This window comes from Rousettus aegyptiacus, unplaced genomic scaffold, assembly GCF_014176215.1.
Source record: "Rousettus aegyptiacus isolate mRouAeg1 unplaced genomic scaffold, mRouAeg1.p scaffold_m13_p_2, whole genome shotgun sequence".
NCBI lineage: Eukaryota > Metazoa > Chordata > Mammalia > Chiroptera > Pteropodidae > Rousettus > Rousettus aegyptiacus.
This window is the reverse complement of record NW_023416295.1, coordinates 90706719-90725817: the sequence shown is the minus strand read 5'-3', so window position 1 is coordinate 90725817 and position 19099 is coordinate 90706719. Positions and strand designations below refer to the sequence as shown.

The window sequence follows — 19099 nt, the reverse complement described above, 5'->3', positions numbered from 1 at the left end:
AAGAAAAGAAAGAAAAGGAAGAAAAGGAAGAAAAGGAAGAAAAGAAAGAAAGAAAGAAAGAAAGAAAGAAAGAAAGAAAGAAAGAAAGAAAGCAAGCAAGCAAGCAAGCAAGCAAGCAAGCAGAAAGACAGAAATGCAATGTACTCTAAGTAGGAAAAACCCATAAAGTTCCACACCTAGACATAATTATAAAGTGTCAAAAGTAAAAGGGGTTCCTGAAAGATCCTGAAACCAACTAAAGAAAGGATCCTGAAAACAGGGAAAGAGAAGAGACTCATCACATAGAACCGATCCTCAATCAGATTAACAGCTGATTTCTCAAAAGAAATCACAGTGATGAAAAGGCAATAGAATTACATATTCGAAGTGCTGAAAGGAAAGAACTGTCAACAAAGATATTCCATATGCGGGCAAATTTTCATTCAAAAATAAAGGGTAGATAAACAAAAACAGAGGATTTTTCCCTGCCAGGCCTAAACTGGAACAAATACTAAGAGGCATCAATCAGGCTAAAAGGAAAAGACAAAAGACAATAACTCAAATCCACACAAAAAATTAAGAGCACAAGTAAAGGTACAACACAGGCAAATATAAAAAGTATAAATATATATTTTCGTTTGTAACTCTTATTTTTCTCACTTAAAAGATAATTATAAAGGCCATAATTATAAATCGATGCAGATAGGCATATAATGTGAAAGATATAATTTGTATGACAATAACAACATAAAGGAGGAACTAAACAGAGCTATTGAAGAGCAAAATTTTTCTATATTATTGAAATTAAGTTGGTATAAAAAATTTAACAACTACATAAATGTTATATAAAAAGGATTACACATCATAACAAAGTGGGGTTTAGCCCAGGAATACAACATGTAAAACCAAACCATATTAATAAGTAAAGAACAAAAAACCATACAATCATCTCAATAAACACTAAAAAGGTATTTGACAAAATCCAACACACATTGATGATAAAAAAAAATCCAAAAAACTAAGAATAGAAGGAAACGTTCATAAATTGATAAAAGGAATCTACAAAAAACCAACAGCTAATACATACTTACTGGTGAAAGACTAAAAGGTTTCCTCCCTAAGATCAGCAACAAAACAAGAATGTTAACTCAACATTACTTCTATTCAGCATTGTATTAGGAGGTAGGCAATAAGCAAGGAAAGAAGAAATTAATAGACGTAAAAAGTATCTGATTAAAAAGGAAGAATCAAAACTCTCTCTTCATAGATGACATACTCGCAAGATGACATTTTCTATATATAAAGCATTTAAAGAATCCACAAAATACTATTAGAGCTAATAAACGAGTTACAACATGTAAGATCAATATACAAAAATCAATTGTATTTCTATTCATTATCAATGAACTATCCAAAAATTAAATTAAAAAATATTTCATTTACAATAGCATAAAAAAGAATATAATACTAAAGAATAAATTTCAGGAAAAAAGTGTAAGACTCTGCCATTGAAAACAACAAAGCATAGTGGAAAGAAAGTAACAAGACCAAAATAAATGGAAGAAACATCCTGTGTTCATGGGTTGGAAGATTCAACATTTTTAAAAGGCATGAAAGATATATCAATACAACCCAAGTTGATCTACAGATCGTATGTAATTCCTATTAAAAGCCCAATAGTCCTTTTTCGAAGGAAGGAAGAAAGGCAGGCAGGCAGGTAGGCAGGCCAGCCCAAACTTGGAAAATTCACATTTGATTATGACACTAATCAAGACTATGAGGTATTTACATAAGAAAAGATATATTGGTCAATGGAAAACAAGACAATCCAAAAATAAACCTATGTTAATAGGTTTTTTTTTTTTTTATATGAATGCCATAACATTTTAATGGGGAAAGAGTATTCTTTTCAATAAATGGTACTGGGACAACTAATTCTCCCAAAAGATACCTGGTTGCATGTCAAATTGGATATGGGAAAAAAGGTGAACTCCTACTTCACACCATATATAAAAATTAACTGAAAATGAATCAAAGAACTAAATGCTAAGAGAAAAAAAACTATAAAATGCTTGGAAGAAAACACAGATATATAAATCTTCGTGACCTGGGATTAAGCGATCGTTTCTTACATATGATACAAATAGCACAAGTAACAAAAGAAAAAAAAAGTAAATTAGACAATCAAAATTAAAAACATTTGAGCTTTAAAGGATACCACCAAATAGAAGACAAATTATAAAGTGAGAGAAAATATTTGAAAATATATAATGTGATTAGTATCCAGAACAAATAACTCTTATAGCTCAGCAATAATAAATACACAATTAAACATGGGCAAATAATTTTAATAGACATTTTTCCAAAGAAGATATAAATTTGTCAATAAACTCAATATCATTCAGGTTTGAGTAATGCAAATTGAAACCACAATAACACTCACACCAGCCAGGCTATACTTAAAGAGACAGACAATACCAAGTGTTGGCTAGAATGTGGAGAAAGTAGAATCCGGATACACCACTGGTAGGAATGTTTAATGGTGCAGCTGCTTTGGAAAACAGTCTGATAGTCTGATAGTCTATGGCCATGCTACCCTGAACAAGCCTGATCTTGTCTGATCTCAGAAGCTAAGGAGGGTCGGGCCTGGATAGTACTTGGATGGGAGACCACCTAGGAAGACCAGGTGCTGTAGGCGTAAAAAATTAAAAAATAAGAGATTACAAGCTGACAAGGTCCTTGCTATCTGTGAGGTCAACCAAGGGTTGACCTGCCTAAAAAGAAAAAAAAGAAAAAAGAAAATAGTCTGACAGGTCCTCGAATTGTTAATATAAACATGCAATTCCACTATTAGATATATACCTAAGACAACCTGCACACAATTATTCATAGTAGCTAGAAAGTGGAAACAACCCAAATATGGATCAACTGATGAATGGATAAACAAAATATGTTATATCCATTTAAGGGACTATTATTTGGACATAAAAAGAAGTGTGTACTGACATGCGCTCCAGTAAGGATAAAAACCTTGAATACATTATGCTAAATGAAAGAAATCAGTCACGAAAGACCACATATTGTATGAATCCATTTACATAAAATGTCCAAATCGAGCAAACACATAGGGAGAGAAACAGATTGGTGGTTACCATAGGGCAGGGTAGGGGAAAATGGAGAGCGATCACCACTGGGTTTTGAGTTTATTTTGAGGGTAATGATAATGTTCTTATTGCCTACCACGGAGGATACAAAAATGTAAACAAACCATTCTCTTTCAAATCAAATACCACTCACCAAGTATACCGCTCTTTGGAAGAAGGTTGTGGTCTCCAGAATTTTGTGCATTGTGATGGTTTCCAACTCATCAGGATCCAGCTGCTCCTTTTCTAAGGGCATTCCATTGAACAGAACAACAGGCAGAAGACCAACACCAGTCTGCTCATAGTAGGCTCTTGCTTCCTAAAAACACAAGGGACCACAAAATGTCACATCTTTGTCCTTCATGAGACAAATGGAACAAAGTATATTTTTCATAATACATGTCCTAGCAAGAAAAAATCAACAGAAATATGGTCACCAATATAGCTAAAGAAATTTCTTTTAAAAAATATCAAAGATGAAATCATAGTTAATATCTGACTAAGTAAATTTTAGATTAAGTTACTGAGTTTTTATAAAAATACGAAACCTTACAAAGACAGTGATTTGAGGGTAGGGGTTAGGGTAATTTTCAGCAGCCCAAGTTACCTACCCTGAATTATACATGCAAAAGCCAAACTATAAACAGACCTTTCTGCAATGATGGAGATATTCTACTTTCACTGCCCAATGCAGTAGCCACTAACCACACATGGCTATTAAGCACTTAAAATTAAGTAATTTTCATTTTAAAATCACATGTGGCAAGAGGCACAACAACAGACGGACATAAATTATTAGTGATCCTGTGCGGAAAGCCTGAGAAATATTTGCATCCAATCCTAAATGAAAGGATCCATATCACTAAAAAAGAAATTACATGTACAAAAAACAAAACAAGACTGGTGGGAAAACAGTGTGCAAAAACTGCTCTACAATATACTGAGTTCGATCTTTTTCCTTCCCCTAGTCAAAAGAGGTTCCCTGGTAGGAAAATGCCAGGCCAACAAAATGGCAAATGTATCTGAGATGAATATATTTTTTTCCTGGCACTTTTCTCTGTCAACATAGGTACATTCTCCATATATCAACCACCAACCCAAGACTAAGTTTTCAGACAAAAAACTATATTGTATGCAAGATATTAAAAAAATTCTTTAAAACTTTTTGTTAAACATCTTGTAACTGATACATTCTGAAAAATAACAGAAGTTTCTTACATGTAACCTTTTTAAATAGCACAAATAGAGAAGTACGTCAATTGAGTTACTAATACCAGTCATCAGTCATATATTGCTTACTTTCTAATCGGATCTAGCCACAACAGTAACTGATGGTACAGACCTATCTGAGGGACTAAATATGGCAAAGACAAAAAGATCTTCTAGATTTTTCTCTGCTGTTTCTCTATATCATTGTTTAAACTTTTAAAATTTATACTCCCAAAATTGTAACATGTTAATTATGTTCTTTGACTTCAACTGTATTCAAACAAGTTTGTAAAAACTCAATTTTAATATACTTTGAGCTTTGAAAACCATTCCTCAACAAAATAAAGCCCAATTTCTAATCCTAAGTGACAATAATAAGTAAGTAACATTAGTTGTCTCTGGAAATGGCAAATGAATAAAAGTTAGGAGTGGGAGGGATATGTTTTGACTATATAGCTTCCATTTTTACAACTTGTAAACAGTTTACCAGACTCAAAACAGAATGCAGCCCATTTATCAAAGAGCCAAGTTCAAAAGTTACATGTGAGACTATCAATGAGACAAAGAGGCACCCATCTGAAAGGGCCTATAGGGGCCTAATTCAAAATATACAAAGAACTCATACAACTCGACAATAAAAAACAAAAGATCCAATTAAAAAATGGGCAGAGAACCTGAAAAGACACTTCTCCTGAGGAGACACACAAATGATCAAAAGACATATAGAAAGATCCTCAATTTCACTAGCCATTAGGGAAATGCAAATCAAAACCACAATGAGGTACCACCTCATACCTGTAAGAATGGCTATCATCAACAGGACAAGTAATAACAAGTGTTGGAGAGGCTGTGGGGAAAAAGAAACCCTCATGCACTGCTGGTGGGATAGCAAATTGGTACAGCCACTATGGAAAACAGTGTGGAGTTTCCTCAAAAAAACTAATAGAGTTTCCATATGACCCAGCAATATCTCTACTGAATATCTACCCAAAAAATTAGAAAGCATTCACCCACAAAGATATATGCACCCCTATATTCATGGCAGCATTATTCACTTTGGCCAGGAATTGGAAACAACCAAAGTGTCCTTCAATAGATGACTGAATAAAGAAGCTGTGGTACATATATACAATGGAATGTTACTCAGTCATCAGAAAAGATGAAATACTGCCATTTGTGACATGGATGGATCCTGAGATTATCATGCTAAATGACATATGTCAGACAGAAAAAGTTAAAAACCATATGATTTTTCTCATATGTGGCATATAAAACTGAAAGCAACAAACAAACATAACAAACAAACATAGACTCATGAACAAGGACAGCGTGGATTGGTGGTTACCTAAGGGAAGGGAGAGCAGGAAGGTAAAGAGGGGTAAAGGGCGTCAAATATTTGGTGAGAGAAGGAAATTTAATTTGGGGTAGTGAACATACAATGCAATATATGTGAAGTATTATTGAACTGTACACTTGAAATCTATTTGATTTTATTAACCAGTGTCGCCCCAATAATTTTAATAAAAAAAATTACACATGAGAACTTCTATTGACTAATCACTAAAAATGTTAAAATTATTTTAAAACATTAATTACAGGCAAAGTCTTATGAATGAGCCACTCACAAATTATAACTAAGATTAATAAGACTTAGAGTTAACAGCCAAAAGCAAAATGTTTCCATTTATAAGTGAGAACTCTTCTTACCTACCATTATCCTACTGGCTTCAAAAGATATACACTTATCTGACTAAATTGTCTTCAATTTTAAAATTCTACTTTAATTGTACTGCCTATAGAAATGATTATTTCTTTCAAATATCAAAAATAGAAGATATCATAGCTTCAGAATTATAACAAAAGGTACAGATATTTATAAGTATAACAACATTAGTTAAATGCACTCATTCCTCCTTTTCAAAAGAATCTGTTTTCTTGAGTTTTTTTGTGTGGGGGTATAGCTCTTGCAATTTAAAAATTCTTACTAATCACTAGATTCTTGGGACCTCTAGGAATCTCATACATCCTTCTCTTCAGAATATATATCTACTCAAATAGTAAATTATGTGGCATATATAAATATGATCTTTTTATATGCGAAGGGTGACTAATCAGTACAGATGAGGAAAATGGCCACATCTAGGAAACTACTGAGGAGCTAGGTCTGTGTTACTCCTATTTGATTCTTCAACAAAATAAGAATTTCAACACATAAAAGACAACAAGTAAAAATATCCTTTTTCTCAATTTGTCCACTGTATTCAATACTTGTCAAGCAAATACTTTTGCTATAGCAAACATCCACAATAAAAAGACAACATGAACTTTTTCAACAGGATAGAAAAAATTAGAATTAAACCTTTTTCCAAATGTGAAATATGAGAAAATCCCATTAATTCCCTTGACCCTTCAGTATTTCCATAGCAGCCCTTCTTTTCTCTTATTTCACCTGTTCTTTTTTTACAGAGTGCTATTCTTGCTGTTTGTGAAAATGTGAAAATGTCCACATCAATATTATTTTAGTCAAAAAATCGTAAAAGGTAAGTGACTGAAAAGAAGGCTGCAATAAAATAATGGAACCATTTTCGGTCAAAACTGAGTAGATCTCACGATCAGCTTTGGTGCCAAACCAGACGTGACACAAGGAAGTGTAATAATAAAGTAGGAGTGACGTCAACATCATGGCTGAATAAGATGCCCCTCACTGGTGTCCCTCTCATAACAACAATTTGGCATCTATCCATGAACAAAAGTGCTTTTGTGAGAGCTTTGCTACCCAGCACCAACCACCAAATGACTCAGGATAAGTCTCGCCCACATATGCATCAGGTGATAGGCATACACACTCTGACCCTGCCTTGGTCCAAGGACTGGGCCTTCTTGGCAACAGCCTGGGAACCTCTGGAAAAAAATGTCTAAGTAATCACTTATGGACAGAGAAGTTCCAGGAGAGAAGTTCCAGAATATCAAGGGAGCAAAAAAATACAAATTTGGACACACTGAAGAGGGTAAGAGAAATAGGCTGACTTTATGCACATCACCCCTCCCCCAAGGCAGTGCAGCTTAAGACCAAGAGAAAGATCTTCTAGACTCATGATTTCTCCTGCAAAGGAATATGCGGGCAAGTGAGTATGTACCCAGCTTCCCCAGCTATCTGGGATGTTACCAAAAAGGCTAATTTCTCTCTCACGCCATTCAGAGTACTGAAGTGTAAGATCATAACTGGGGGAGGGTAGAGGCTGGAACAGCAGTGATAATACTCTCAGAGAGCAGTTAAGGGACGCAAGTTGTACTTACTGCAACAAGAAGCATACTCATGAGCTACACAGAACACCTCATCCACAGATCTCCCCAAATGGCTTACGGGCACCCCCAGTGCTCTGCATATCTCACCCGCACACATAACTCCTCCCCATGGCCAGCTCCCAGGGTACATTCCTGACAGTGGCAGCAAGAACGAGTTTTGCTCAATGGCTCGTAAGCACTCACAGAAAGCTAGCCCAAATCTTGAGCTAGAAAGAAAAAAACACTTGAGCTTTAGTGCCACCTTGGGGAAAACCAAAGGGGGTCTGGTTAGCACCTAACCTGGGGCTAGAGAATCAAGAGAATTTATACAAACTTCTGAAGTCTGTATAAAAGAGAACAGCAAGCATGGAGCAGATATATCCACAGACAGCCTGAGAATGCCTCAGAATTCCTAACAGGCCTGATGGAAGGTATTTCTCTCCCAAAGGCAGTTAGGCAGTTAATAAAGACTGGAGGAATGACTGCTACTCCAAATGCAAAGAAAGCAATGCAAAAGTACAAGGAATATGAAAAATCAAGCATGGTATCACCAAAGTATCACAATCTTATGATAACATTCTAAAGATGTGGAGAACTGTGATTTACTCAAAGAATTCAAAATAGCTGTTTTCGGAAAATTCAATAAGCTAAAAAAAAACAGAGAGAGAAAATTAGAAAAGCAATACAAAAACAAAATTAGAAGTTTAACTAAATAAGAAAAATCATAAAAAAGAACCACACGGAAATTCTGGAGCTGAAAAATACAATGAATGAAATGAAAAATGAAATAGCATTAATATCTAATCAATGAGAAGAAAAAAAATCTGTGAGTTAGAAGACTGGAACTGTGAAGTTATCCAGTTAGATGAGTACAAAGAAAAAAGAATGAAAGAAAAAAATGGTATGTGGCTAATTTGAAAATTATTGGAGTGCCAGAAGGAGACAGGTTGGAAAAGTGGTAGAAAGCTTATTTAAAGAAATAATGCGGGGAAAAAAAGAATGGCTGAGAACTTCCCAAATCTTTGGAGAGATTTAGATATACAAATTCATGAAGCTCATCAAATAAAATCAACTTAAGAAATCCTCTGCAACAGACATTATAATAAAACGATCAAAACTCAAAGACAAAGACAATATTAAAAGCAGCAAGAGAAAAAAAGCTTGTAACTTACCAGGGAAAGCTATCAGATTTCTTAGCAGAAACCTTGCGACCAAGGAGAATGGGATGATATAGTCAAAGTGATGAAAGAAAAAAACCCACCTACAAAAAATACTCTACCTGGGAAAGTCATCCTTTAGAAATGAAGACAACTTTCCCAGACAAAAAAAGTTGAGAGTTCATTACCTAAATCTGCTTTATAAAAATGCTAAAAGGCATTCTTTAAGCTGAAATGAAAGAATGCGAATCACTAATGTGAAACCCTACAACACACCAGTAAAGATAAGTATATAATCAAGTTCAGAATATGCTAACACTGTAATAAGGTGCTATTAATCACTTTATTATAAAGATTAAAGAACAAGAGTATTACAAATAACTACAACTATAATTTGTTAGTGAATATACAACATTAGAGGCAAATTGTGACATCAAAAACAGAAAAGAGGATGGAGTAAAAATTAAAGTTTTTACCAGTGTAAAACAGACTGTTATATCTTATAAGGTGTTTTATGCAAGCCTCATAGTGATCACAAAGCAAAAATCTACAGTAAATTCACACACACAAAAATAGGAATCAAAGCATACCACTACAGAAAATCACGAAATCACCAAGGGAGGCAGCAAGAAAAGAAGAAAGGAACAAGAGAAATATAAACAGCCACAAAACAACTAATAAAATGGCATTAATACATACTTATCTATCAATAGGTACTCTAAATGTAACTATTAAATACTCCAATCAAAAGGCAAAGAATGACTGGAAGGATAAAAAACAAGACCTAACTACATGAGCCTATAAGAGATTCATTGCAGCTTTAAGGATACACACAGTCTCGAAGTGAAAATGAAAGAAGATATTCTATGCAAGTGGAAATCAAAAGAGAGCAGGGGTAGGTAGCTATACTTACATCAGACAAAACAAGAGTTTAAGTCATGAACTTTAACAAGAGAAAAGTCATTACATAATGATAAAGAGGTCAATTCATTAAGATAAAACAATCGTAAATATATGCACATGCAACATCAAAGCACCTAAATAAATTAAGCAAATCCTAATAGATCTAAATACTAATACTAAATACCTATATTAAAAAAAAAAGAGAGAGTTCTGGACAAGATAGTATAAAGGCTCTGAACACTTCCTCTTGTGACCACACCAAAACTGTGCTGAAATCATGGAGCAAACAGCAAGCAGAGTCACACAGGCCCTACGACTAGGGAGAGAAATAAGAAATCACTTTGGGACGATAGGAAGGAGCAGAGACTTGAGGCTGCCTGGTTCCACACAGGGTGAGCAAGACAGAATCTACAGCAGCTACAGCTGCCAGGTACAGATGTCCTCTTAAATCGGCGGTCACCGCGACTGGACTTTCATGGCAGGGGTTGGGGGGTGGGCGGGGGGTGGTGGTGGAGGGGTGGGACACTGAGTTGTAGGGCTTCATGGCAAGGGCTGGAAAGGCGGCCTTCTCCTGGGCAGAAGTGCTGGCAGTATCCCCTGATCCTTGGTGGAGCCCTCACCACTCCCAGTGTGTGGATGCAGGTACCATCATAGCTAACATCATCAAATAGATAACAGAGGTCGCTCCGCCCAGATGACTCCCTGAAATTCTGCTCCTCCCAACTTGTGGCCCCACACAAGCCACATCCAGTGGGATCCTCGGCATGCCCTGTGCTCCTTGCTGAGCAGCCCCAAGCTCCACATTAGTGGCAGCCAGAATTGGTTTCTGGCATGGCCTGTTGAGGCAACTACAAGCATAGCTCAGGTGGCAGCCATCTGTGGATTGCTTGCTGACTCTTACCAGGTGGCTCTGGAGGGGCACAGGCTGGGATTATACTTGGCCTGAGGCTGAACCCCCTCAGGAATGTGCCACTGGGCTCCACAAAGCTACATGGCTAAGACCACGAGACTTAGGACCTTTACCTAGTACATAGAGACAGACCCAGAAAGGCAGCCAAAATGGGGAGACAAAGATACATGTCTCACATAAAAGAACAGACCAGAGCTCCAGAAAAAAGATCTAAAACAAAGTGGAGTCAAACAGGCCAACAGTTGCAGAGTTCATATCACTGGTTATAGAGATGCTCAATAAGAATAGATGAACCAGTGAGAACTTTAACAAGATAGAAAACATGAAAATGGAGATGGAAATTATAGAAGGGAACCAGTTAGGAATGCAGAAGAATATATTATCTGAGATGAAGAGTACATTAGAGAGAATCAACAGAACAGATGACGAGGAGGATCAAATCACCGATACAGAGGATGGGGTAACAGAGAACACCCAATCAGAACAGCAACAAGAAAAAAAAATCCAAAAATTTGAAGATAATTTAAGACGTTTATGGGACAACATTCACATCATAAGAATACCAAATGGAGAAGAGAGCAAGAGGTTGAAAAACTATTTGAAGAAATCATGATGGAAAGTTTCCCTAACCTGGTGAAGGAAACAGACATACAAGTCCAGGAAGGTTGGATAGTCCCAAACAAGATGAACCCAAAGAGGCCTACACAAAGACACATCATAATTAAAATGCCGAAGATTTAATACAAAGAGAGAATCTTAAAAGCAGCAAGAGAAAAGCAGTTACTCACCTACAAGGGAGCGTCCATAAGACTGCAGCTGATTTCTCAAAAGAAACTTTGCAGGACGGAAGGGCTTGGCACAAAATATTCAACATGATGAAAACCCAGGATCTACAATCAAGATTACTCTACCCGGCAAAGCTATCATTCAGAGTCAAAGGACAGATAAAGAGCTTCCTAGACAAGAGAAAGCTAAAGGAGCTCATCACCACCAAGCCAGTATTATAGGAAATGTTGGAAGGACTTCTTTAAGAAGAAGAAAAAATATCTATCAAAAATGTGAATAAAGAATGGCAATAACTACATATCTATCAACAAGTTCTTCAAATGAAAAAGAATTAAGTGTTCCAATCAAAAGGTAGGGTGGCTGCCTACAAGAGGCTCACTTTAGATTAAAAGACACACACAGACTAAAACTAAGGGGATGGATAAAGATATTGTATGATAGACCTAGAGGGTTGTACTGAATGGAGTAAGACAGACAGAGAAAGACAAATGTCATATGATTTCACGTACATGTAGAATCTAAATAACAAAATAAACAGAAACAAACTCATAGATACAGAGAACATTTTGAGGGTCACCAGATGGAACGGAGCTTGTGGGGGGGAGGGCGTTGGTGAAAAAGGGAAAAGGGATTAAGAAGTATAAATGGGTAGTTGCCAAATGGTCATAGAGATACAAAGTATCGGATGAGGAATACAGTCAATAATGTAATAAATATGTATGGGGGTACAGGGGTACTAGATTTATTGGGGTGATCATTTTGTGAGTTAGATTCTAATCACTATGTTGTATACCTGAAATTAATATAATATTGTATCTTAACTATAATTGAAAAATTTAAAATATTATAAAAAATAAGAAGACCTCAACAATCTGGTGACTGCCGGAGGTGGGGAGGGTTGGGGATTGGGATAAAAGGGTCAAAGGTTGAAGAAATGCAAATTAGTAGTTAGAAAATAGTCACAGGGACGTAAAGTACAGCATTGGGAATACAGTCAATATTACTCTAATGGCTATGTGTTGAGCCAGATGGGTGAAAGAGTAACTATATAAATGTCTAACCAATTTACTGTATACCTGAAATTAATAAATGAATGAATGAATAGGAAAAAAAAGACCCACAAATTAATAACCTTCCTTTACACCAGCAGATACTAGAAAAGTAAGAACAAAGCCCAAAAATAGCAGAAATAAAGATCAGAAAATCAGTAGAAAATAAACATCATAACAAAAATTTTAAAAATGGAAACTAGAAAAAAAACAATAAAAAAGAGCAATGAAACTTAAAGCTAGTTTTTTGAAAAGATAAACAAAATTGACAAACCTTTAGCTAGACTGAAAAAAAGAAACTCAAAATCAAAAATGAAAGAAGGGACATTACAACTGATGCCACAGAAATACAAAGAATTATAAGTACCAACAAATTGGAAAGCCTAGAAAAAAATGGATAAATTCCTAGAAATATACAATCTACCAAGACTGAACCATGGAGAAATATCTGATCATATTGATGAGTAAGGAGTTTAAATCAGTAATCAAAACCCTCCCAATAAAGAAAAGACCAGAACTACATGGTTTTCCTGGTAAATTCTACCAAACATTTAAAGAAGAGTTAATGCCAGTATTTCTCAAATTCTTCCAAAAAAAGTGAAGACTGAACACTCTCAGAAACATCTTATGAGGTAAGTAGTACCCTGAGACCAAAGACAGTTAAGGATACTATAAGAACAGAAAACTACAGGCCAATATCCTTGATGAATATAGATGTAAAAATTCTCAACACATTAGTAGCAAAACAAATTCGACAGCACATTAAAAGGATCACATACTACGATCAAGTGGGATTTATCCCTAGGATGCAAGGATAGTTCAACATATGCAAATCAATAAATGTAATTTACTACATTAATAGAATGAAAGATAAAATCGTGATATAGAAAAAGCATTTGAAAAAATACCCTATCCTTTTATGATAAAAATAAATAACAAATTGGGTACAGAAGAAATATATCTAAACATAATTAGGCTGTATATCACAAGCCTACAGCTAACATCATACTCAAAGGTAAAAGACTATAAAACCTTTTCCTCTAAGATCAAAAAAGAACACAAGTATGCCCACTCTCACCACTCTATTCAACATAGTTTTTATTGTTAAGTTCTAGCAAAAGCAATCAAGCAAGAACAAGAAATAAAAAGCATCCATTTCAGGAAGGAAAAATTAAACTTCCCTTTGTTTGCAAATGATATATTATATGTAGAAAATCCTAAAGACTGCACCAAAAAAATTCTTTCAAATAATAAACAAATTCAGTAAAGTTGCAAGAAATAAAATCGACATACAGAAATCATTTGCCTTTCTACACACCACCAAGAAAATATCTGGGGGGGAAGGGGAAAAGCCCTACTCATAATAGCACCGAAAACAATAAAATATTTAGGAATATTTTTAATCGAGGAGGTAAAAGACTTGTACAAAAACTACGAACTTTTGAATTTAAAAAATGAAGATCAGAAACACATATAAAAACAAGAAAAGATATCCCATGTTCATGATTCAGAAGGATTAATATTGTTAAAATGTCCATACTACCCAAAGCCATCTATAGATTTAATGCAATCCCTATAAAAATTCCAAGAGCATTTTTCACAGAAATATAGAAAAAACAAACCTAAAATTTGTATGGAATCAAAAAAGACTCCCAATAGCCAAAGCAATCCTGAGAAAGAAGAAAGCTGAAGGCAAAATTCTTGATTTCAAACGATACTATAATACTATAGTAATCAAAACAGCATGGTACTGGCATAAAAATAAACACGCAAACCAAAGCAACAGAAACAAGAACTCAGAAATAAACCCTCACACACAGAGTCAACAAATGTTTGACAAGGGAGCCAAGAATACTCAAAGGGGTAAGGATAGTCTCTTCAATAAACAGTGTCAGGCAAACTGGATAAACATATGCAGAAGGATGAGACTGGACTCCTTTCTTAACCACTCACAAAAATTAACTCAAAATGGATTGAAGACTGAAACATAAGGCCTGAAATTATAAAATCCCTAGAAGAAAACATGGAAAAAGCTCTTTGACATTGGTCTTGGCAATGATTTTTTTAGGTAAGACAACAAAAATATAAGCAACAAAAGCAAAAATAAACAAATGGGACTACATGAAAATTAAAAGCTTCTATATAGAAAAAGAAGTAATAAAATAAAAAAGCAATGAAATGGAAGAAAAGATTTGCAAATCATATATCTGATAAGTGGTTAATATCCCAAATATGTAATAAAAATAAGTGTGATTAAAAAATCAGAAGAACTGAAAGATATTGTGCCAAAGAAGACACACGGATGGCCAAAAAGTACATGAAAAGGTGTTCAATGTCACTAATCATCAGAGAAATGCAAGTCAAAACCACCATAAGATTTCACCTTATACCTGTTAGAATGGCTATCATCAAAAAAGAGATAACAAGTGTTGGTGAAGAATGGAGAAAAGGGAACTCTTGTGCACTGTTGGTATAAATGTGTATTGGTACAATCATGAAGGAATACAGTACAGAGGTTCCTCAAAAATTTTTAAATGAATTATGATATGATTCAGCAATCTCAATTCTGGTTATATATCTGAAGAAAATAAAGTCAGGATTTCAGAGATATCTTCATTTCCATGTTCACTGCAGCATTACTTACAATCCCCAACATATGGAAACAACCTAAGTGTCTTGTGAGCAATTGAATGGAATATTATTCAACCATGAGAAAGAGTAATTCCTACCATTTGAATACATCGATGGACCTTGAGGGCTTATGCTACTGTGAATAAGTCAGAAAGAGAAAGACAAACTACATTTGCAAACACAGAAAAGTGATCTGGTTGCTAAATTTTTAAATGCTAAGTACCTAAATACTTTAACCACCACCACCTTTATTAATGACAACCTAAAAAAAAAAAAAAAAAAAAAAAGAGGTGAGAAAAGTACAGTATTGTAGTCAAAGAAATGCCAAAGAATTTTTTACCTTCCGATTCTGATCATAAGCAGAATCAATCCCCAAAATGCTGTTCACTTCTACATACGGATATTTCTTCTCCAGGACACTGACCACATGTTCAACTTTCACCTTTTCTCCAGTCCTTACTTTGTTATATATCTGAAGAAAGAAAAACTAGGTAACCAACTACACTTTTAAATTCAAGTTCCAGAGTGTTTTTTACAAAAGATTTCTGAACGTAGAAAAAAACATGGCTATTTTTCTTAAAAGGTCAAATGAGGTCAAATGGGAATAGCAATTCTCCCTTTTCCATACATCATTTTAAGAATATGTAGTTTTTAACGTAAGATGACTACATGTTCTTAAAATGACCTAATCCAGTTTATACTCACATTAAGTCCCAAATGCAAAAATATGTTAATTTTTTAAAAATCTGAATATTTATAAGTAATCCTTTAAATAAGAACTCATGTCCCTGATGTTTAGGGGAAACAAGCTGCAAAATATGTATGGCATAATCCTTGTTTTTAAAAAGAAGACATAAAACAATAACAAACTGTTTAACATGTACAGGTAAACATCTAGAAGGATATAAGGCAACCTTTTAATAGTGGCTACTTTAAGGAGCAGGATTAGGGAGTGGAGAGACAAAAAAAAAACTTAATTGATATACTTTAAGATTATTTGAAAAATAAAATTCTATTTCAAAAATTTCAAAAATTTTACAATAAATCTATTTTTACTTTTGCTATTAAACAAAAAGAAAATAAGGCTCAGATTATCCTTTTCTTCACACGGCTACAGACTTCAAAAAGCAGCCTTTAAAACACTTATTATCCTCGGCAACTTCTTTTAAACTTATTTCATTCTTCATAGGCCTACTGCTAACTCCCATCACCATCACTGCTCAGAGATCACAGCAACAGCTCGACAACTAGTATCCCTGCCATTTTCTCAACCTTCACCAGATCCATCTCTATATATGCATCAGAATGATGTTTTTAATTGTATTTTAACTCTGTGACTGCATACCTGTTCCCCAGCCTAATGGCTTCAATGACCAAGTTCCCCTCTCCACTCTGCTCTTACACTAATCTCAAGTCATACTAACGACATGGAATAACTACCTTTGATTTGCAGCTATTGTTCAAATGACGCGTTTTCTTCCTACATGCAGCTGGGATAACTTCCCACTCCACAAAAATGCCCACTTCTCTAGCGGAGTGAGGTCCAAGTGCTGCCATAGCCAGCTGTGTTTCCTGTACTACATCATCTGTGTAGAGGTGTCCCCACTAGACTGTAAGGTCCTTGCGGACGAAAGTAACATTTTATTCTTCTTTATATCCCTTGCGGCTAGTATCTGGTCTGGTAAATGGTAAGTCTTTGGTGAATGTTAGCTGAATAAATAAATGCACATTTTAACTAATAAAAAATGCTCCTGACTAAATCTCTAAACAATAAAAATAACAAATATAATACACAGCAGACTGACATTGTGTTTATGGGTAAAATAAAAGTGGTAAAAACCAATTGCTTTAAAGATAGTTTTCCAATAACTACCACTCATCTGTAAACAAAGACCTGTTACTTCTTCTGAATATAATTTTTTGAATTTATTGAATATGAAGTTTTTTGTATTCAAAAATGGAAAAAAAACAAGTAAATAAGGAGAGTTCTTCGTTTGAACTTAAGCAAGTATCTTAAATATATATATAAATTAGGGCATTTCCAAATTTCCAGCTAATACAGAAAAAATAGATAATAATAATTTTATGACCTGAACAGTAAACTGAATCCTAATGAAAAGTTCATGATGGTTTTAAAGGGTGAAAAAAACAAACTTTTTTTAACCAAGTAGAGACTATCTCGTTTACCAAACCGCATTAATTAGTGCTTTCAAATATCCACAGAAGGCAGAAGACTAAAATACATTAGTAGGGCTCCTAAAGAAAATTATCTTAGCTGAAATCACAGCAATCTATTATTAACATTGATGAATCAATAAAGTAAAGGCCAACTCTTGAAATATAAAACACAAAGTGTATGTGAATAATTTCTTACTTTACAAAAATATCAAATCCCCTACCCACATATTCTTTCTTATAGTAAGTCAGATTTAAAATTTTATCTGCCATTTTAAATGAAAACATACATGTGTCAGAGTCTGGAAGGCATGATAATCATCCAGTTCTTGGGCAACATAATTATATGCTCTCAGAATAGCCACTCCAGAGTCTTGCATCCCATCCACATCTTCAGAATCATTAACCACAAAGATTAAGCCAAGTCTGAGAAAGAGGAAGAAGGGGAAAAAGAAACTTATTTCAAAGAAGGCAACCAGTTAAAAGGAATGGCATCCTTGTATTCCACACAAATATTGTAGCTATTAAGGAAAACTAACCTCTACTGAAAAACACAATTCACATCCTAGTCTGCTATGATTGGCAAAGGCTTTCATCACTTACAAAATAAAAAAGCAAGTTCCCAAAGGTGGCTTAGACTTTTGACTGTTAAAGGAAACCATTTCCACACTGTGAAATGAGGCCTTTACTGCCATGACAAATATTGCTATAGTTTTAATATAGGAAGGAGGCAAGAGAACTAAAGTTAAATTGAGCTATATTCAGAGTCTGCAAAATGCTGATGGTCCCTAAGGTCAAACCACAAACCAAAAGGAAACTTGCAAAACAAAGGAAGATTTCTGCTGGAATTACTAACAAACCACTTACCCATGCCATGAAGGGAAAACAGAAAAACAGTCTTTAAATTGTGCCCTACAGAGAATAAACACAATCATTCACTTTCTATGGCTAAAATCCTGGGGCAAGGGGAACCTATGGATTAAAGGCTGGGAATTGCCAGAAGGCCTTTCAAGCTATATATTCTTACCTTCCACACTGTATGCCTATACCATCAAAGGAAAATGGGTGTCTTTAAATTTATAATTCATAGAAACTAAGAATGATATATAAACTGAATTCCCCAAACACTCAAGTCTTTTTGGTCTTTGCTTCTTCTTGTCTTTGCTCCTTCTGTCTTGGTCTTTTTCTCTGTCCTTCTCTAATAAACTTTCTTTTTAACTCTAATTCCAGCAGGCACTTGAATTCTTCCCTGCACTCAGTCAAGAACCTTTTTCTCTCAGTACAGGGCCATTCAGGGGAATTTGTCCTGTCCTGAATCAGTTTGACAAAAAATTTTTTTTCTGTTTTTAAATGAAAACTATGTATTTTCAGAATATGAAAATATATTGGGGGGGACTGAGATTTAACCTAGGCAATGAGAATCATAAGTAATTGGAAAGCATAAAAATGTTTACTACTGTCCTTCGGCTTCGGCAAAAAGCTACAACCAAGGTTAAGATTATTAGTTTAAAAACTTAAATAAAGGAATAAACCATAAAGAGATACCATTACACATTACAGGTTGGCAAAGCAAAAACAAAAAACCTTGCAATGGCCAACAGAGGCTATTAGCCTATACTGAAGCTAGGGCAATTCAATGGAGAAAGGATAGTCTTTTTAACAAAGGATGCTGGAACAATTGGACATTCGCATGCAAAATAATGACTCTAGATAGAGACCTTATAACCCTAACAAAAATGAATTCAAAATGGATCACAGACATAAATGCAAAATACAAAACTATAAAAGTCCTAAAAAACAGAACAGGATCTTGGGCTTATCAATGACTTATTAGATCTAATATCAAAAGCATGACTCATGACAAAAAGAATT

The 19099-nt window shown here is 34.7% G+C and overlaps 1 protein-coding gene and 1 pseudogene across 4 annotated transcripts in view; one reads left to right on the top strand and one right to left on the bottom strand.

Moving 5' to 3' along the window:
* UGGT1 (UDP-glucose glycoprotein glucosyltransferase 1) overlaps positions 1-19099 on the bottom strand; it is a 107339-nt gene that overhangs the window by 49494 nt on the left and 38746 nt on the right. For all 4 annotated transcript variants that reach the window (XM_036235965.1, XM_016157064.2, XM_036235963.1 and 1 more), the window contains exons 16-18: positions 17518-17653; positions 15393-15524; positions 3277-3441 (exon numbers count right to left, since the gene is read on the bottom strand). In XM_036235965.1, the coding sequence (XP_036091858.1) occupies positions 3277-3441; positions 15393-15524; positions 17518-17653 (433 nt within the window). The remainder of the gene's footprint in view (positions 1-3276; positions 3442-15392; positions 15525-17517; positions 17654-19099) is intronic.
* Positions 2559-2677, top strand: LOC118614397 (annotated as a pseudogene).